The 21,846-nt window shown below is 49.2% G+C and overlaps 1 protein-coding gene across 2 annotated transcripts in view; it reads right to left on the minus strand.

Moving 5' to 3' along the window:
* NSF (N-ethylmaleimide sensitive factor, vesicle fusing ATPase) overlaps positions 1-21,846 on the minus strand; it is a 77,205-nt gene that overhangs the window by 16,883 nt on the left and 38,476 nt on the right. For both annotated transcript variants that reach the window (XM_063403911.1, XM_063403912.1), the window contains exons 9-17: positions 13,420-13,619; positions 11,526-11,691; positions 10,966-11,040; positions 9,084-9,271; positions 6,089-6,184; positions 5,361-5,517; positions 4,115-4,248; positions 2,432-2,498; positions 2,163-2,242 (exon numbers count right to left, since the gene is read on the minus strand). In XM_063403911.1, the coding sequence (XP_063259981.1) occupies positions 2,163-2,242; positions 2,432-2,498; positions 4,115-4,248; positions 5,361-5,517; positions 6,089-6,184; positions 9,084-9,271; positions 10,966-11,040; positions 11,526-11,691; positions 13,420-13,619 (1,163 nt within the window). The remainder of the gene's footprint in view (positions 1-2,162; positions 2,243-2,431; positions 2,499-4,114; positions 4,249-5,360; positions 5,518-6,088; positions 6,185-9,083; positions 9,272-10,965; positions 11,041-11,525; positions 11,692-13,419; positions 13,620-21,846) is intronic.

Genomic DNA, 21,846 nt, shown 5'->3' on the forward strand with positions numbered 1-21,846 from the left:
CCTGTCAGGGTGGGGAGGCCCTGGAATGGAATTCCCAGAGAAGCTGTGGCTGCCCCTGGATCCCTGGCAGTGCCCAAGGCCAGGCTGGACGGGGCTTGGAGCAGCCTGGGACAGTGGAGGGTGTCCCTGCCATGGCAGGGCTGTAGGTCCCTCCCAACCCAGGCCTTTCCATGACTCTTTGATATCAGCTCAGTATTTCAGCCCCACCACGAGTGAAACACTGAAGTAAAGGGGAACAGGTAATGTCTCCCCAGCACCCTGCCAAGGATTTCTCTCAGAGAGAGACAGAGAGAAATGTCTTGGGACATCCCATTTTTATAAGGAATGATGCCAAACTATAATCCCAGTTCCACAGAGCCCATGCAGGTCAGTACCACTGATGCTGCTCATGCACTTAGAGCTGTATTTGCATCACTTTTGATCCTGAGATCAGCCATTCCTTCCAAAGAAACTGCTCCTCAGAGGGGCCTTGGAAGGTGTTGATTAACCCTCAGGATTATCCCCATCATGAGTTCTTCACTTCAGTTCAAAACCCCAAAGAGTCTCTGTGCCCAAATCCAACCTTTTTCACAGTAAACTGTCACAGCAGAAAAGGCCTTTGCCTGCACAGCTCTATTTCTTACACACAGCTTTGAGTTTTTAAATGCCCAACATCCCCCATGCCATGGCTATCTCAGGGAACTCCCTACAAACACAGCAGGAAGAACCCTGTCCCCAGAACTGCCAGAGCAGGGCAGCCCAAAGGGCACAGCTCACCCCAGGCCCTGATTCCCACCAAGCCAACACTGGACACTTAAGAAAAAAAGAAAGAAAAACCCACATGATCAATCAACCAGTGACATTTCCTCAGCAAACTCACTCTCTACCCTCCAACAATTTATGGCTTAAGTCACCATAATATTGGCTGTCAAGCCAGAGTCTCCCAGCCCCAGGGCATTTCAAACCCTGCTGAGCACAAATCTCTGCAACAAGTGCAAACTTGGCAAATATCTCCGAGCTCCAGCCCGTGTCCTGCTCTTGGGAGCCCCAGGTGCCACCCAAAGGATGTAATGGACAAATGGGCAATTTAATACTTTAAGTTCCTTTGAAAACTGAACCAAATCAAATTTACTGATTTATGGGAACAACCACGTCCTGGCACTGTGCAACAGCCTGCAATAGGTCAGTGACTCCAGGAGGTGATGTGGCCAGGAATGGCTGTGCTGCTCCACACAGGCAGCTGCTCTGCTCCAAGCATGTGATAAAACTTGGATGCTGTTGTGTTACAGACTTCACGTGGCCTAGAAAGCTCACTGGGAAAATCTTTGTTCTCCCAGGCTGACAGTCACACGGGGAACTCAGGGCCTGTGGCATTACAATTTAGTTCAAAGTCCTGGATTTGAAAGGTCTTTTCACCAAACTCTCTAATGAAAACAACACTCACGCACACGCTCCTGCGCCAGGATATTAAACATGACAAAAAACTGACTTCACCCAGGCTGTGCCTCTCTGCTTTTTCCTGACACCAACTTTCAAGGTGTTCCTGTTAGGATGTTATTTATTCATGCAGATACTCTCACACACAGAGAAGAAACGCAGTGAACGACAGGAAAATGGCAAACAAGAAAGGAGTCCCTGCCTGCCTGTCTCACCCAGCACGAGCTGCAGAATCCTCAGCACTTGTGATGTTCTTGAATCTCATCGAGCACAAAGTGCAAACAGACAGGATCAGCACGAGAGACAAGATCTTAAGCTTCCCTCAGTCATTGTAATTAACACCTGATCCTTTCAAGTTAAGAACAAATTAAACCCCTGACAACCACAATCACAGATTACACAGAAATTGATTTATAAATAGGGAGGGAGCACGTGGCTGAGCCAGGGTGGATCTGCCCTCAGAGGGCAGGCAGCTGGCACAGTTCAGCTTTACATGGTGAAGGTTAAACTGGTTTCCTTAGTCAGTATTTTTAGGACTGACTGCAGAAGATTCAGCCCCCAGTAATTAGGTATTTCAAGATGAATCCCTTGTGGTTATCCTAGAAATGTCCAAGTGAATGAAGAGCAGCAGGCTGGGATTAACGTGGCTGACTCAGACAAAAGCATTAATACCACTGGCAGCTCTCAGGCAGACACAAAGCTCCCACTGTCCCAATTCCTGCAGGAACAGGGCACCCCTGCCTTACCTGAGGGGGAGCTTTCTTCAGCAGCACCAGAAGGGCTTGCAAGACCAGATTGGAGAACCGAGGTCCAATTGGGACATAATCTGAAAGGAAAAATGCATTTTGATGCCTACAGAGCAGATGCACTTTTAAGCCACTTCACTGTATCAAAACCAGTTCAATGCTCCTGAACTAAATGGCTCCAGATAATTTCCAGTTTGCAGTGTTTCAACATTGCAAATACATCAATTTTTCTGCAGCAGCCAGCACAGCTCTCCCTCCTCCTGACTCACCTAAAAGTCGCTCAATGTCGTCCACAACAACACAGCTGAGCTGGGACTTGTAGGCATCATCAAAGATCTGAAAAACAGCAAAATATCTCAGTGTTAAACCTCAGCCACGGGACTATGACAGCCACAGCTGGGCCTGCTGCTGTGGGTTCAGCTGAACACAGCAGCACTGAGAGGAATAATCTGAGAATGAAACAGATAGGTAATGAGAGATCAGGCTCCCTGCAGGCAATAAAACACTGCCATCCCCATAAATTCAGTTTATTTATTCATTTACCCCCCACCCTTGGCAACAAGCAGCTGCCCTGAGGTTCACTGTAACACCATTCCTCTGTTTTTGGAGCTGGAGCAACACTGATAATGTAACACACACACAGAGAACATCCACAGCTGTAACACAGCTGGGAGCTTTTCTCCTCAGGCTGGACACTGGGTACTGTCCAGAAGAGCACCCTGCAGGGAGCAGAGACTGGCTCAGGTGTGGATCTCAGCCCCAGTGACTCTTCCTGGAGCAGCAGAGTGTCCTGCACAGCTCTGGGTGTGAGCAGGAGGCAGCACTAAGGACAGCAGAGCAAACCCTGATTCCAGTGAATCCAAGGGCTCCTCTCGGAATCCAAGTCACAAACTGGACTTCCACTGCTTCTCCTAAGAACCTTCCTTCCCTTACAAACTCTACAGCCCTGCACCAATCTATCAGAGCAGCATCCAGCTCACACACTCCATTCATCTGAAGAGTAAGTGCTGGGCTGCTGCAGGAAATGAAAATGTTCAACTCCTTCACATTCCCCGGCTCCCCAGGGTGTTAAAGCTCCTGTTTAACCAAAGACCCACCTCAGAACGGGTCCTAGTCCCACCCAGGCAGGATCTGCTCTCCCCAAGCCCTTCCTGCCTCCCCCTTCACAGGCAGAGCCCCAGCCCTGCTCATCCCAGATCTGTTCTGCTGCACTGGATCCCCAGGATCCCTCACCAGAACAGAGCCTTGAAAGCTTCCCCGAGTCACTCAGTGCCACAAAAACACTGTGACAAGAGTCTGGAGTGACAGCACACAGGGAATAGCTTCCCACTGCCACAAGACAGGGTTACATGGGGTATGAGGAAGGAATTCTTCCCTGTGAGGGCAGTGAGGCCTCCAGAGCAGCTGTGGCTGCCCCTGGATCCCTGGCAGTGCCCAAGGCCAGGCTGGACAGGGCTTGGAGCACCCTGGGACAGTGGAAGGTGTCCCTGCCATGGCAGGGGTGGCACTGGGTGGGCTTTAAGGTCCCTCCCAACCCAAACCATTCTACACTTCTGTGATACATTCAACTTTATAAAGAAATACATGCAGGATTTCCAGACCTAGAGAGAGCAGAAAACGCCATCCCAAAGGCAATTCACCATCCCAAAGGTAATTCACCATCCCAAAGGCAATTCACCATCCCAAAGGTAATTCACCATCCCAAAGGCAATTCACCATCCCAAAGGTAATTCACCATCCCAAAGGCAATTCACCATCCCAAAGGTAATTCACCACCCCAAAGGTAATTCACCATCCCAAAGGCAATTCACCATCCCAAAGGCAATTCACCATCCCAAAGGTAATTCACCATCCCAAAGGCAATTCACCATCCCAAAGGCAATTCACCTTTCCCTCCATGACAGGACCCAGAGCTGGGCTCTCACCAGGCACAGGGGAGGACACACACGTACCTTCTTCATGGCCTGGCACTTGGCTGTTTCAGAAAACCCAATCATCTTATCAGGAGAGCAGATCTTGATAAAGGGGAAGTTGGATTCTTCTGCTATTTTTGCTGCTAAAGCAGTCTTCCCACTGTGGGGGGGGCCTGAAGCAAAGGACAAACAAGGAATAAACAAGGAGAAAAGAGCTCTGACAATGCTCAGGGTGGGTGATACTTAGGGTATGCTTAGAATTCATCCAGAGGCATCTGCAGTGTGAACTGAGCGTTTTTCCTGCTTGCAGAAGGAACACACTAACTCCTGGTACAACCCACTCCTCCACATAAAGGCAATTAATGGAACTACCTGAGCATATGCAGAATGATGTGCCATGACAAGAGAGGACATTACACTTTCTGTAGGAACAGCCATGGCACCAGAATGTGTGAGTTTGTGTTTTGGATAAATTTCTTGAGCTTATGTCCTGTCTCAGTATGATCTCTGCTGGCACACTGGCAAATAAGTCAGCAGCAGGAACACCAGGGAACTGTTGGCAAGGACAATGTTGTTTGCCTGAATTCACACCAGGATAATTCAGAGACCACAGACACACCTGAATCCATGCACTCAGCATGAATCAGTTTGGAGGGACAGAAGAAATTGCTGGACACTAACACAAAGAATTACTCAGGGTTAACTCCAAAGCTACAGACCACAAGCAAGAGGGGTAACCCATCTTCTTGGACTTTGGGAAAGGAAAAAGGGAAGAGATAAATAACAAATTCTACTCCAATATAACAAATTTGCCTCCAAAATCTGTAACACAGATATTGGACCCAGTTTCCAATATCTGGAAAGGCTCCTTAGTCAGTAACAGTCTGGATAGAGGGAAATCCACCTTTAACTGACAGAGACACCTAAATGTGGCTGTTTAAACTCTGCTAATTGCACTGATGAGCTCTCCACTGACTTCAGGGAGAATTTAGACAACTGACTCAGCTAGAGACATCTCCACTGCAAAGCAGCCAAATTCACGTTATTCACTGGGAACATTTTGGTGATTAACTGGGTCCATTCCCTTCTCCCTTGTTCCAAGCACAGGATTCCCTCTGGCTGAGGAAACAGTTTCAATATCCAAAGCAATTTCACCCAAGCAAACTGAAAGAGCCCAATTCCGTTTCTCTCCCGAGGTGTTTCCTGCAGGTGCAGGGTGTCAGAGGTGAGCTGCAGGCGGGCACTGGCAGGAGCAGCCTCTCCAGGAGTGTTTCCCCAGCTGTACCTTCCAGCAGCACGCTGACCAGCGGGGTGCGGTCGCTGTTCTTGGTCTGCTGCACCAGCAGCTCCCCATCATCCAACACCCTCGTGACTGGGTCCCCCCACTTGATGATCCCGTTCATGATGTAGCTGGCATAGTCCTCCTGGTTGGTTCCAAATGCCTGTGGAAGGGAGGGAACACTTCTTTTCACCAAAAAGTTTTTCATCCCGTCAGAAAAACCACGAAACAATTAAATAAAAATGACCAGGAGCAAGGCTCTGGAAGATGCTGAAGTGAGACAGTCACAGCCCCTGGTGACTCACAGCATTCCAGCTCAGAGGGCTGAATGCAGGTACAGACCAGGCACGTTCTTCTCATACGCCCTCACAACCAGTTCTAGTCAGTGCAAGTTCCCAGTGGGTTCTGACTCCACACTTGGTGGAGACAATTCTCAGAAATGAGGCTCAAACCTCCTCCTACAGCCCAGGGTAAAGCTGTCACCCAGGAACTGAAGTGGCCTAAAAGGGAAAGCCGTGACAAGGGGAAGAACCCCCCAGCTGTTCTTCATCTGTTCTAGTTCTCTTTATGACTCTCTGAGCAGCAACAGGCCCACAGAGAGCTCAGAGCTCCCCACTTTCACACAGGACACGTCAGCCCACGAGGCACCACTGCTGTGTGACCCCAAAGGAAGCTGCTCCCCCCATAACTGACTGAACTGCAGCTGCTCCTGCAGCCCCACAGTGCCCACTCACCGGTTTGATATCATTCTCCAAGGATGCAAAGAAGTCTCCTCTGGTCACACGCAGGCTCTCTGCCTTCTCCATGTCCACCTCCACTTTGTTGCTGGCCTAGAAAGGCAATAGAGGGCACTGAGGTGCAGCAGTAGCACACAGCCTCTCCCCAGCTTCCCCCCACAGCCCCAGCCCTGCAGCTGCTCTGGGTCAGTGAGAAAAACCCTTCTGTTGGGGCATTGGAGCCATTCCCACGTGCCAGCCCCACAGAGCCATTCAGGGCAGCTGTCCCAGCCCACGGGGTGAGGCTGGAGGGCAGAGGGTGTCTGTGACCCCCATTTCAGAGAGGCCACAGAACAGGAGTGAAGCTCTGGCCCACCCTTGCTGCTCTGCTGTGCTGCAAACCAGGAGTCAGTGAGGCTCAGCCAGTGGGGACTGACCTCACCCCAGTTCAAACTCCTAGACCCTACTGGGATCACACAGGCACCCTTCAGAGCTGGGAACTAAGGCAAATAAACTGCATTTAACTCTCAAAGACGTGTCTCAGACATTCCCCTCCAACAGGGGTCTGCAAGAAGTGCACAGAGTGCACCTGAGCATGGGAAGGAAAAATAACAATAAAAACAATGACATGGTGCTTGTCTTGAGGAGCAGCAAATGCAGCCACAGGAACCCAGCCTGGCCAGTCCTCCTGTGCCAGACACACAGGCAGAGCATGGCTAAAGGAGAGTCTCTGCTCCCAAAAACACCCACCAAGCACAAACACAGGGTGCCAAATTTACAGCTGAGCAGATCTTTAGTACAGGTGGTCATTTTTCTACTTTGCAGAGGGAAGTGAAGGTACCTGAACACTCAATATACTCCTGAAGTTGTGTGTACACTTAAAACCAGGGGAGCTCTTACCTCCCCAGCCTTTAATGAGTTCATGTGTTAATTTTTCACACACACACTTTCAGAGATAATCACAAGAGTTCAAATGATTCAGGAGACAATGCCCCTTCATTTTCCATTCGTGCTCCTGCTTCTCACAGGTGCTTCTGAAAACTAGGTCAGGCCTATGATGTATATTTTAAATTTTCAGTACTTGTAGGAAGGAATAAAGTACTTTACTGCATCATTTAGCTAAAAGCAACTTCAGAATAAAGAATATTACCCAAAATTACTATGTCAAAGTGTTTGAAAAGCAAAACAGCACGTGGCCACTTCCCATGTGGAAAACACATCCATACATTATTGAGATGAGGATCATAAACCACCCCAGAGGAGGTGACTGCTCTTTCACATTTGCACATTGCCTTCTCCCCTTTTCCCACGTGACTTCTTGGCACAAAAGGGAATAGATCAAAACACCAACACTCCCCAAACCCACCCAAAACTCAAGCACTGAGAAAACATCAACTATAAGCAAAATTAATTATTTAAGGAAAATGTTTTGCCTGCAAAGGGAAGAATCCAGAAGTGATTTTTTTTGAGACAGAGCACAAGAAAATGAGAAAGTGATGATGTCTGTGGTTTTTTTTGCTATATGAAACAATAACTTGTCAAGTATTATGGTTATACAAGACTAATTAGCAGGAAGAGTAATTTTTTCCTTTAGAAAGCGCACTCCCAAGGGTACAAATGTCTAAGCAGCAAATGATTTCTCACTTAAATGAAAGTGTGATTTGCTCTCCTGACATTTGAGGCTGAGCAGATTTTTACTGAACAACAGCTCTGTGCTGTGGGATTGATGTCCAGGGCCTCTCCCTGCAGGAGCTGCCCCCAGCCATGGCCAGGGGAGCAGGGGCTGTGCCTCAGGCTCCTTCCTCACCACCTCATCATCTCGTATTTCAACACCACTGAATACTGAGCTGTGCATCTGCCCTCACACCCTGACATTTCGTGGCCCTGAACTCCCTCCTGAAGACACACTGACCCCCCAGCCAGCAGGATTGGGAGGGCAGGGAGGTGTTCCCAGAGATCAGAGGAGCTGGGAATGCTGCATGGATCAGTGGTGGGGTGATCACCATGACAGCAGTGACTGAAATGGAAGACTTTGGACAAAGCCCTCTGAATTCAGCCAAGACTTGGAGCAAAGGATTCCATCCACAGCTGAAACACTCCTCCACACAAAGCACATCTCCTCTGCTCTTCTGGCTCTTGCATTAGGAAACAGTGAACATTCCCTGATCCCAGCACACTCACACTCTCCATAACCCTTCCCCACGCTTTCCTCAGGCTGAGGAATCCTGGTTTTGTCATTTATCCAAAGAAAACCCTCCTGCACCTCTGAGCTCCTGCTGCCATTCCATACCCTGCTTCTAGCATGATCCAAGTACCCCAGGGATTTTATCCATGATGTAATCACAGCCCCCCTTCTGCTCTTTACCACTCCTGGTAAATTCTAACCTTTTATTTTGCTATTTTCACTGACAGCAACTGAGCTGGGGTTTCCAGACCATTCCAGCTCCAAGAACTTGACCCAGGTGATGGTCAGGTCAGTCCCCACCCCTGTCTCCACCTGTCTGAGGTCTCTCTCTCAGTGGACACCTAAAATTCACTGGTATCTTGTGCACTGACCTCCTTCCAAATGCCCCCTGCAGATCTGTACTGGTGACCTTTGTCCTTCTGCCCCCAGAGCAGCTCTGAGGCTGTAACCTCCCCCTCCTTACAGAACATTTATGAACACACTGAGCTGCACAGGCTCCAGCAGAGCCTCCCTATAAATCCTGTTCTAATTCCCACCTTGTCTTCTGGGTCCAAGGCACAAACTGTGCTCAAGACCTTCAGTTTTTATCAAAACATCCTCAAAAACCACTCCTTCCACCCCACCAAGCTGTGCAAGAGGCACCTGAAGGGCAGGAGAGGGAAGAGGGAATTCAGAATGAAGGAAAAGCACAGGGAAAATGTGGTGCCCACATGAATTTCATCTCCTAAGGTACACTGATAGGCCACTTTCCATTTGGAAGTAAACATTCAATACTCCAAACGTAATTATTTTCCCTTTTTTGCCCCAGCAGGAGACAATAGGACTGACCTTAATGTGTCTGTTCATGGCAGTGGACTGAGCAGCTCGAACCAAACCTTCCAGCTCAGCACCACTGAAGTTTTTGGTCTCCACTGCCAGCTCTGCAATGTCCACATCCTCAGCCAGCAGCTGGTGCTCCCTCATCCTCACCGTGTGGATGTGGAGGATCTGGAACCGGCCCTTCTCATCTGGCAGGCCTGGGATGGGGAACAGAACACAGCCAAGCCCCTGAGCACAGCACTGCCAACCCCCCTTGGTGTCCCTTCCTTCCAAGGCTCCTTCTCACCACCAGCAGCTTGCACTTACAGTGAGGGCATTTGATGATGCTTTTCACTGAGAACATTCAATTACATGAACTGGCAAACTGAGCAGTGTCACCACCAAACCAGAGAGAAAAGAACAAGGTTGAGTTTCTCTCCTCAGGGCTCCTCCAAGCTGATTGCTCTCAGATTTCCACACCAGGAATGACAATCTGGTGTGGAAATCCCTGGCATCCCTCAATCCAGCTCCCACCTTGCAATTATCATGGAATGGTCTGGGTGGGAAGGGACCTTAAAGCCCATCCAGTGCCACCCCTGCCTTGGCTAGGGACACCTTCCACTGTCCCAGGCTGCTCCGAGCCCCATCCAACCTGGCCTTGAACATTTCCAAGGATCCAGGGACAGCCACAGCTTCTCTGGGAAAACTGTGCCAGGGCCTCCTTTCCATAACAAATTTCTTCCTTATATCCCATCTGACCCTGTCCTCTGTCCATTAAAAGTCTCTGCCCCTTGCCCTGTCACTACAAGCCCTGGTGAAATTTGCTCTGCTCCTCTATCCCTGAGTGCCCTTTCCCAAGGGGTCACATCCACTAATTACTGAATTAATTGAAAGTTTACTCTCCCAAAATCCAGAGCCTTGACTTCCCTCTTCACAGGGCCCATATCATTCCTATAAAATGTTCCTTTTCATCAGCTGAGGTGATCATTTCCCAGCCTGCACCTTTGCAAGTCCCTTCTGAAGCACACAATGGGTGATACAGAAGATCCTTCTCTTGGGAGTGTGACCTGTCAGTCTGGCACATCATCCTGAGCCCCACCGTGCTCAGCTCCTTCCAGCCTCTGCTCTGATATTTGCACTGATTGGTGTTTGTGCTGAGGGGATGTGAAAAGACATTTCACAACCTGCACTGTTCCCAGGAGCACTCAGTCCCTCTCACCTGGTAATTTATTCCAGGATCACTGAGCTGTTCACCAGTCCCAGGCTGTTCTCTACCCCATCTTTCTTCAGTGAATTGTCACCTCAGCACTGAGCCCCCAGGCCAGCAACCCTTTAGGCTCCACCATAACCTTCACTGACCAAACTCTGCTCTCAAATGCAAAGTCAGTGATTTGCTCCCATGAATCTAAGATGATCTGGGCTTACTTTCTTAATGAAGCCTACATGATCAGCTATTCCCTAATTTACCCTGCACTGGGGGAGGCAGATGTGCACAGTCACAAAGGTCCCTTTCCAGTTACTGACAGCTGCTTTTCCAGTGGCCAGATGAAATGGCAAACCAAGCTCTTGGCTCACTTTTAGCTCACCCACTGTTCTTGCCTGGCCTTCCTGCAATTCCCAGCCAGGAATGACCTGGTACCATTATTTGCCTCCTTTCCTTCACAGAAGAGATTCAGGGTCCTGCCTGCCCATCCCTGTCCACCCTGCTGGCCAGAAACTGAAATCAGGTTTATCAGGAGGGAAGTTCAAACTGGCATGTTATTGGTTTATATTTAATTTATGTTCTGGAGGGAGCTGCAGGAAGTTCAGCAGCTGAGCCATCCTGGGGATTGTTCACATTATGATTTATTTGTATTTACTTTGCTGCTGTAGGGTCATGCAGTTGAGGAGCTGGGATCTGCAGTGTGCTTACCAATCTCCATCTTCACCTCCAGCCTCCCTGGCCTCAGCAGGGCCTCATCAATCAGGTCAGGTCTGTTGGTCATTCCTAAAGTCAAAGATAAAAACAAAACACTGTTATCTGTGCTTCCTGAGTGGGTTTCCAGCCCCTGGTACAGCCCATAGAGCTAGGGACTCAGAGAGAGAAGAGAAAACAGACAGAAGGCATTCATCTTCTGGAATGCCCTGCTGGGAAACGCCCTGAGGGAGAGTCAGGGCAAGAGGGATCAAACCTGTGCTTGTGGCTCTCTCTGCCTGTCCTTGTGGAGTACCTGAGCAGGACAAGCACAGCTGGAGCAGCCCCACTCCCCTACAGCTGATACATCAATTCTATCTTTCCTTCCACATTTCCCTAAACTATCAAACCCTCCTTATCAAAAACTAAAGAAGGAAACTGCTGAAAGCAGCAACGTCTGCCAACCACAGCAGCACTTCCCTTTAAACGTGCTGCTGATGCTGCTCCAGCAGCAGCCACGGTACCTCAGCTGAGCCTCAGTGAGGCAAACCCCAGCAGAGCAGGGCAGCCCCACGTACCAATGACCAGGATGTTGTTGAGCTGCTCCACGCCATCGATTTTGGAGAGCAGCTGGTTCACCACGGTGTCGTGCACGCCAGTGCTGCCAGCCATGCTGCCCCTCTGCTTGCAGATGGCATCAATCTCATCAAAAATGATGATGTGCACCCCACTGTTGGCTCCAAGCTGTGGGAGAGAGCACATGTCAGGAATGTCACCAGTTTGAAAGATGAGAGCAATTCCAAAATCAACAGCGACCTTGCACAGAGCACAGACACAGATACTGCTCAGCATCACACGTGTGTGTGTGTGTGTGTGTGTGTTTGTGTATCTCACCCCTTTCCAGGAAGACATCCTGCCCATCTCCAGACCAGGGGCTCTGTCCAAACCTAGGCCTTGCAGCTACACAGGTTTCAGGGAAGAGCACGAGGCTGAGCAAGCCAAGCAAAGGCCAAAGCTGGAACACGCAGCTCACAGGGTCCCAGCACTCGGTACCAGGGACAGGGAACAGGGCTTGCCTTGGAGGGAGGGATGCACCAGGGGGGACACCCCAGGCTGGCCTGGGGTTAGTGAATACACAGCTTGCCAGAGCAGCTTTGTTGATAATATTTTTTAAGGAGCCCAGTCTCTCCGTGCCAGTCAGACCCAGAACTGCCATTTCCAGGTTCACTCTGGGGTGAGGAGTTGCAGCTGCTAAGAGAACAGGATACTTTTTGTGACTGCATTATGAAGCTTTTTCCCTTCAAATTCCACCTCTAAAACATCTTTTGTGGCCAGTGCAGTCCACGTTATCACTGGGTGAATGTGCTGGCCCTGGCAATCTGCCCCAGACACAGGCAGCACAATGCCAACCTTTTGGAGACCTTTTTAATCTCCCAGCTGTCATCAGGCCCAGCCCCTGCGGCCAATATTGAGTGTATTTAACAGGTGTGTTATTGCCAAGGGAAAGCGGCTCCCACAGATACTGCAACCACCAGGGAGCAGGAGATTGCTCACGTGGGTCTGAGTTACCACACAGAGCTGATTGACTGGCTAACAAACCTTCTGCTGAAGAAATGAAATTATTTCAAGTCACCACCGAAATCTGCATCTCGTGAGCTGAATAAAATTAAGGGATCATTTGCTGATGACTTCTGAAAAGACTTTCCTGTATTTAACTGTGACTAGTCTGACATTTGATTTTCTTTACCAGAAAATCTATTGAGATCAAGTGATCCACAGCAGAGAAAAATTACCACAGCACACATGAAAGATGTACTTACACCATGAAACTAAAGACTGGGATTTTGAAAGCCAGCTAAAGCAATGGATAAAAAAACATCACTGGAAAAAGCAGAATCTTTATCTCCACCTCCAGTTTCAAAGATCTCTAGTTTTAAGACATTATTCTCATCCATCAGCTTTCTGCTGAGAAAAATTATCCATGTATTGATTATAACACTTTAAGTGCTACAATATACCAATATACCTGCAACCCAAAAACCTGAAACCCTGAAAGCTTATGTGCCAGCTTAATTTAGTAAGAAAAATTCAAACAGATTCAACTATGTCTTTCCCCCCAAAAAAACCAGAACAACAAACAACAACAACAACAAAAAAACCCACACACACACAAAAAAATATCCACCACCAGAGGAAAATTTGTCCCATCTGAGTTTTAAGGACTTTTGGAGCAGGTGACAGCACATGACCCAAAGCAAGCAGGTGGGCACTGCTGTATTACTCCCAAATAAGTGTGCATGGAATCTCAGCACACTGTCCCTGTCTGCAGAGCTGGCTGGAGCCCAGCTGCCTTTGCAGCTTCCAAGGTGTGTGAGCCTGCACAGCCCCAGGAATGACCAGAACCCCAAGCCAAGCAGTGATTTGCAGATTCCAGGCCCTTTCTGGTCTCTCCCCATTCCTGTGTGTCCTTACCCTCCTCTGCTCCTCCTCTGCATCAGCAAACAGCTTCCTGATGTTGGCCTCGGACTCCCCCACGTATTTGTTGAGGATTTCAGGCCCGTTGACCACCTTGGGCTCCCTGGCGTTGAGCATTTTCCCGATCTGCCGCGCCATCAGCGTCTTCCCGCAGCCCGGGGGCCCGTACAGGAGGATGCCCTTGACGTGTTTGCAGCCTGCAAGGACAGGGGACAGGCTCAGAGAGGATGGGGACAGCCAGGGAGCACGGAGGGAGGCACTGCTGCAGGAGCTGGCAGAGACGGGCCGAGCTCTGCTCGGTGCCTCCACCAGAGAAATTCAAACACAGGTTGGATCAGTGTCATGCCAGGGCCTCTCAGGGTTGCTGTTCCCTGAGATTCTCCTCAGGGTTGCTGTTCCCTGAGGTAATTGGGTTTTTGAGCTTCTCTTGCCCAAAAGGTCCCACACTGGAGCCAGAGCAGACAAGCTGAGTCCCCAGTCCGTGTTTCCAGGGTTGTTCATTCTTTCATCATCTCTCAGTTCTGTCCCAGCTCTGCAGGGCGTCCCCAGCAGAGCAGGACACGGGGGGGACTGGGCGGGTCAGAGGGTCCCGGGCTTTCTGTACGGTCCCCTGACCCAACCACCATCCACAATGAACTTTTTATTTACAAAATCTTACCAATACTCACTACCTATGTTAACATGTCATTTCTACTCTAAACCAATCCTTGTGATACAACTCAGCAGAAAATGGGGGATGAGAACAAGAACAAGGAGGACAGGACCACTCCCCAATTCCTCCATTCTGCCTCTTCAAATCCATAAACTACAAATCCTAAATTCTACATTTACACTCTGTGATAAACTAACTACTGCTTATTTTGAATTCTCTCAGCTTGTGATTCTTCCTACAATGTGGGCATTCACTCCCATGGCCAGGGATCAGAGGTAATGTCCTCCTGGGCTCTGTGTGAGGCTGGCTGAGCCCCTTGGACAGATCCCAGACCCCCTGTCCGGTCTCCAAACCCTCCAGGGTGGCCAGAGGGATGTCCTGGACTCCGACATGGGCCAAGGAAAAACAACCTCTAGAACAACTCAAGTGCTCTCCATCCATCAGCCACACTGAGCTGTGCCCCCTGGTCAGGAGCACACAGCACCAGAGATCCCCTGGGAAATGTGGGAATGATAATTCTCACCAAGAGGAGGTCCTGGGAATGCTGCTCATCCCCAGGTAGAGATGGGCTGCACATACCCTGCACACCGAGCAAGGCAGACACAGGTCAGACACACTCATCTGACTCTTGGAAGAGAAAATGAGGAATATTGTGTGATAATGCCGAATTTTTTACCGCTGTACTGGGCTTTGGCGAGTCCCACATCACACATCCAGTTCTGGCTGCATGTTCATAGAATAAATATTGAGAAAACTGAAAAAAACCCTTCCAACCAGAACCAGCAGAACCATCAGGCCAAAGTCCTTGACCTGTAATTACAAAGACCTGAAATAGTCTAATTTGTTCAAATAACAGGACTTTGGACAATGTGTATTAATTTAAATTTAACAATGTAAATTAATTTAAATTCTCTCTGGTAGGGAAAGAGAGGATGCAATTGCTGCAAGCTGAGGCTGGACACATCCCAGTCAGTGACAGGCACACGTGTCCCACGTGTGCTCACAGCCCCTGGGAGGGGCTGCAGGTGTGAACAAGGAGAGTTTTCCTGCAGGATTTGGGGAATTGTGGATATACAGCTTGTGAGCCCCATACATTTTACCAATACGCTGTCTCTGAATATCCTTATGCCCAAACTCCCCACACCTCACACTGTGCCAGGAGAGGCTGTGGGACCAGCCCCTGTCCCCAGCCAGGTTTGTTTTGCTCCTTTAACAAGACTGGCAGCACTCAGACCAGATCTGGCCAGGAGGAAAAGGAACTGCACAGGACTAAACCTTTGGCCTGGAAGGTGCTGTTGGAAAACCCTGCAGTAGGAGAGCAGAGATCATGTATCAGCACAGCTTCTGAGCACTGAGCATCAGGCTCAGGGAAAGCCCCAGAGGAGAGAGGGGACATGGCTTAGTGGTGGCCTCAGGAGTGCTGAAGGAACGGTGGGACTCAAATTTAGAAGGGTTTTTCCATTTTTAATGAATATATGAAAATCAATCTTTTACTCCATTCTTGCAGATTGACTTTTTTAAGCATGTGAGCCACCCAACAAGGGCCCTGCAGTGCTTGGGATGCACTTTAAAAGCAGAACCAAAAAAAGGCAGCAAACTGATGGCCCCAAGCTCAGGCTGAGGGCACCTGAGCTCAGTTTCTGCCAGGCTTGAGGAGTTTGAGGACATGGAGTTGTCTGTCAGCCCAGAGGATGATCTCCCTCCTGGTTTCTGGCTTGTCTCAGCTCCATAGTAACCTCACCTCACCCCACAGAGCCCTCAGGGCTGCTCACACCTCAGGGCAATTCCACCTGTAAAGGACAAACACTTATCCCTTATCACCTTCCCAACACTCTGCTGTGATTTCATTTACTCCTAAAGGTTATAGCAATAAAGAATTGATTTCAGTCTGAGTAACTGCTCAATATAACTTAATTCCTGTGACCCACATGCTCTCCTCCCTCTCTCTGGCTGCTCATTCACTGCAGTGAAGTTCCAGGAGGGCCCTGCCATGAGGAGCAGCTGATCCCTCCCAAAGCCAGGGAGCAGCAGTGCTGCAGTGGGCAAGCCCAGCAGTAAAGCTGAGAGATCCTGCTGGGCTTCTCTGCAGATCAAAAATTCACTACAGAAATCAAGAGCTGTGGCTAAGGACTCCTGAGTCAGCACTGAGGCATCTGCGAGTCAAAAGCATAAACAGTATAAACTGGCAGTGAAGACAAACTTCACAGGGGAGGGAGTGAGGCACAGATAAATTAAAAGCTCTTCCTGTCAAATCCCTGTCATCAGGGCATTGTTACCATGGGGGAACATGGTCTCCTCTGTAACCAAACTGCACCAGGCAGGACGGTGCTGACAAGTGATCTCTGCAGGGAAATCCCAGCACAGTGATGCTCCAAGAGCTCCTGGGCTCCAGCACGAGGCTACCAAAGGGCTACAGTGGCCACCAAAGGGCTACAGAGGCCACCCAAGAGCTCTGGCAGGGCTCTGTTCCCAGCCCAGCCAGGCAGGGCTGTGGTACTGCAGGGAGTGGCTGTGCCAGGGTGTTCCACAAACACCAACTGTCTGGGCCTGGTTTGTTCTTCAGTTTTTCTTCTAAGTCCTCTGAAAAGTGTCTGAGGGAGCTGGGAAAGAGTCTCAGCCTGGAGAAAAGGAGACTCAGGGGGACCTTGTGGCTCCGCACAGCTCCTGACAGGAGGGGACAGCCGGGGGGGTCGGGTTCTGGTAACAGGGAACAGGGACAGGAGGAGAGGGAACGGCCCCAGGCTGGGCCAGGGGAAGCTCAGGGTGGACAGCAGCAGGAATTTTCCCATGGAAAGGGGGCTCAGGAAGTTTGGAGTGCCCATCCCGGGAGGTGTCCAAGGACTGGAGGTGGCACTGAGTGCTCTGGGCTGGGGGCAAGGTAAGGATCAGGCACAGCTTGGACTTGATGGTCTTGGAAGTCTTTTCCAGTCTTAATGATTCTGGGATTCCTGCAACTCCCAGTCTCTCTCCTGGAAGGAGTACAGCTGAGATATATCCCCTAGAAGCTTCTCCTTCACAGCTCAAAAAATTTGAACTTCTTGAAAAACGCAGACATTCCCCCCTCTGCAGGAGCTGCCTCAGCCACAGCAGAGGGCTCAGCCTGCAACACCCCATGCTCAGAATCTCATCTCCCACGGAGAGAGCAGAACACAAAACACAAACTGGCCTGGACAAATATGCTTAGAAACCTCCCAGAATGCTCACCTTCCTCCTGTTCAAGGGAAAAGGAAAAGGAAAAGGAAAGGGAAAAGAAAAGGGAAAAGGAAAGGGAAAAGGAAAGGAATCATGGAATACTTTGAGTGGGAAGGGACCCCCAGGATCATCCAGCCCAGCTCCTGGCCCTGCACAGACCCCCCAACAACCCCACCCTGTGCATCCCTGGCAGTGCTGTGCAAACACTCCTGGAGCTCTGGCAGTCTTGGGGCCGGGACCATTCCCTGGGGAGCCTGGGCAGTGCCAGCACCTCTGGGGGAAGAACCTTTCCCAATATCCATCCCAAATCCTCCCTTTGACACAACCCCAGGCCATTCCCTGTGTCCTGCAGTCTTCCTCAGAGAAATCCCAGCTCTGAGCCCAGCAGGTTCCCTGAGACAATTCCCCAGCCTCACCCAGATGAGCTCAGTCCCTGCTGGACAATCCCTGCTCCCCCAAACCCTGAGGACACCACTGCCCACCTGCTGCCAGGCCTGTCTGCCACTGAATGGGCAGCATTGAGAGCAGGGTCTGAGTCTGGTGGAACATTCCTGACCCCAAAGCAATTAGTTTCCTATTCAAATAAAACTGCCACAAGCAACTCCAGCAGACATTTCCCTTTACAGCCACGTTCACCTGGCTAAAATCAAAGTTTTAAGGACAAGCAGGACTTTATTAAAATAGACAGGTGATGACAAACCACAAATGTTACCTCTCAAATCACAGTGGGATCCTCTGCACCACACAGGAATTTTGATTAAGTTTATCTCCCCTCTGCTGATTTCACCAATGTGGCCCAAATGTCAATACTGTTATGAGAATCTTTCTAACCACAAATTACAGCTGTGCAGACGTCTCCAACCAGTCCAGCTCATCATTTGATGAGCTTCAAAAAAAGGTCATTGCTGTAACCTGATCTTTAAATTATGCCATTCAATGACAGTTAGAGGCTGAATAGGGACATTAACAGGAACTCAAACACACAAATATGGGAAACAAAATATAAGGGAAAATTCATAAAAACTGCTGAGAATGGGAGAGTTACTGGTGTTACCAATGGAAATCCAACTCTGTTTTGACACAGAATGTCACCTGCTCAGAGACAAGATAAAGTTCATTTGTTCAATTCTCCCTCTTCAATTTATTGGAGAGATGAGAAGAACTGATTTAGTGTAACAGGGATTTCCTCCTTGGGAGTGTAATTCCCCTTTTAATTAAAATCAAAGCATTCTGGTGTGATTGGATCACTCGGATGCACCACCAGGAACCTGCATGGATGGTAAGGCCCCAGCACAGCAGGGAGATTTTTATCTCTGCACATTCATCTTGGGGCAGGTTACAGGAAGTTCAGGGTTCCCAGACTTCACCTGCCACGCAGGCAAAATTTCCCTAAAAGTCGAGCTGGGTGGAATTTCCTTCTCCTCTCATGCTGCAAGCCCAGAGCTCCTCCAGGCTCCCGTTTATCTTCCCGTGGGACTGACAATCCAACACAGAGACTGAAGGAACAGGAGTCTGCTCTGAATTCAAAGCTGGGGCAGGGAAAGGGCCACACCTGAACCAGAATTTTTATTTTCTCAATGGCCAGATTTTTGATTTATCAAATCCTTTGCCACTGGAAAGAGAAGACAAAGTAAAGTTCTCCATGGAGCTTTGGAAACTGATTCCTCCCCACATCCCACTGGCTCTGAGAAGTTCAGTGCACTCATCTATCAGGAGGCAATAATGAGATTTATGACAAGGGCATTTCTGAGGGAATGTGCAAGAAATGAAAATAAATCAGCTTGAGAGACACTTCCAGTGGAATGCCTTTGGCTACAAAACCAGAATCAGGACACTCAGGAAAAGGGATTTTGGTTAAGAGTATAAACAAACAAAACCAAGCAGTGAGGGAAGTCAGCACAGTAGCAAAGAGTAAATGTCTCTTAACAGAGCTGCAGGAACATCCCTAATTCCAGAGGCAGGCTCTGAGGGAAGCTGAGCACAGCCACGATGTTCACAGCCCCATCCCACCTGGATGGCAGCAACACAAATCCCACCAGCACCCCCTGCCTTCTGGGATAAAGCTGGATCGTTCCCACCTGCTTAGAAAGCCAACATTTGGGAATTTGGGAATGTCTGGTGAACAATTCCTGCCTTGTGAACACACCCGGACACCCCAGGGGGACGGGGATAGCTCAGGGCTCCCAGCTGGGCACAAACTGGGGGTGCCAGGCCACGGTGATGCCACCAACAACACCCCTGCAGCCACCTGGAGCAGGAGCAAAGCTAACCCAGCACCCACTGATGGCTCTGGCCATCCATGCAGAAATTCCTTGCTGGAGGTTTGGTGTAGAGGCCCTTCCCCTCCCTCCAAACCACCTGCCACATTTCCACATCCCTGTGTTAAAAGGGAATAATTTTCTTTGGTGACTGTGCAGAATTTGGAAGACTTCTGTCTCATAACCCTGCCAGGACTGAAGTCCTTGCAGTCAGTTCACTCTGTGTCCAGAAGCTTTCCTGTTCCCCTACCCTGATGCCCTCCTCCCAAGTTTTTCCAGCTGTACTGCATCCCTTTGGATACAAAGGCTGCATCCAGCAATTCCACACATGAACAAATTACACAGCTTCTCCACTTTCCCCTCCATCCCTGGGGGACACCTAAGTCACTCTCTGGTTTTAAGAAGGGGAAATAAGTGACAGATGTCAGGGACCTCTTCACTGTTCCCTCCAAAGGAAGAGCTCAGTGCCCAGACTCAGCCTGGCTGGCCCAGAGGTGCCTCGGGGTGAGCAGAGCACTTCATGTTCAATTAGGAGAAGAGCAAGAAAGTCCTGGTCCATTCTCAGCAAGGAAGAGGAGTTAACAACAGCAAATGCTGAGTTCAAGCTGTTAAGTACTTTTTTACACCACTGAAGACTTGACATTTTATGTGACAGCTGATATTAACAGAAGTGACAAACAGGCAGGAGCAGGAAACAGAAGCAGAAAAAGAACAAGGGACACAAGAGCCCACAACTGTTGGATGCTGGCAGATCACTTGGACATGAACTTCACCCAAGGGAACTCAGAGTGGGTGAAATCATTTCAAAGTCAGTGAGAACCTGAACAGGGTGGGTGAGAAACCAGGGGGAAGATGGTGAATGTCATCCCTGATGTTATAAAGGGAAAAGAGAGGGAACTGTGGGGTTGGACTAAATTGAGAGATCTCTTTCAACCTCAGTTCTTTTCTGATTGTGTGGTACAGACTTAAGACTAACCTGATGGCTGGAAAATTCTGAGATATTGTCTTTTTTTAGTAGGTAGAAGAAAACAAGACTACAAGAAGTAGCCAGAAATACTTTATTAGGCCAGGCTGAGACAACCTCCCTCCAGGAAAACGTGGGGGTCCCACATGGAGGGTTTGAGGAAACAAAGAAAGCAAGAGAGGGACATTTAGACTTCCCTGAAGATATAAATAGGTGTTAGACATCCTCCTAGACATGCAGGAAAAGCACAGGCTGAATGAAGTTAGAGGTGGATGAAAAGTAGATTAAACCCCAAACTATAAAGCACAGCGAGAAATGATCCATCCTGAATTTAGTGGCATGTGGTGCCTGGAAGATGGAACAGAACAGAATGCTCCAATTAAATCTGCACACTGCAAAGCCAAGAGCTACAAACACACTGACAGGCAGGATTAAATCCATCTGAAATCTACGTAACCTGATGCACCAGTTTCTAAATTGGGAAGGAATAATGAACTGCATGTTGCAAAACAAAAAAAAAATCATCCCAGGGATGAGGATTCTACCCAGGCCCAGCCAGTGAGGCACAGCCAGGACCTGCTGATCCAGAAGGGATCCCTGTTCTGGGTTGGGCAGGGAAGGGAGGCCAGGGGAGGAGAAATAACGATGGGTGATGCAGAGGTTATGAGAAATGGCCTCAGAACCCCAGAGCTGGCCTGGAGAACGCTGCAGAGTCAGCACCAGCCTGGGTGCAAAGGCTGAGAGCAGCACCCAGCACTGGAGCTCACTGCCCAGCAGGGCCTGGCACTCCCAGCACCCCAGCTAAGGTTAGACATGCCTGACACTGATTCTTCATTAAAATTACCCTATTTTCAGAGCAGCAGGGTGAGAACCTTTCCATTATTATTCTTCTCATACAGTATCTGAGTCCTTTGAGAACATTGATGCATTAATTTTTAAGGCAGCTGAACAGACAAGCCTCCACTTCAGACAGAATCTGAGGAAGAAAATAATCTGAGTGTCTGCTCATTTCAATGTTCCCCTTGTGTTCTGTTGATACTTCTCCATCATGAGCTGGACTTTAAAACTACAGAGCCCTGATCCCGAGAGGACAGGTCAAGAGCACAGGTAAAGATGGTTCCCAGGGAACAGAAACCACCAGAAAAGCTCATTTGTAGTAGCAGGAGAGGATGGGGAATTTGGCTTCCATTTCAGTCTCTTAGAAGGAACATGATCTGTAACACCAAACATTTCTGTATCTGTTATTAAACCATAACAACATGTCCATACAGAATTTGCTCTTTGAGGCCTCTACAACAATTAATGTGTCGCAGGAATCAGAGAAATCCCTCCCCTGTTGCAAGTCAAGACTCTGTTTC

Source organism: Prinia subflava, chromosome 8 (assembly GCF_021018805.1).
Source record: "Prinia subflava isolate CZ2003 ecotype Zambia chromosome 8, Cam_Psub_1.2, whole genome shotgun sequence".
Lineage (NCBI taxonomy): Eukaryota > Metazoa > Chordata > Aves > Passeriformes > Cisticolidae > Prinia > Prinia subflava.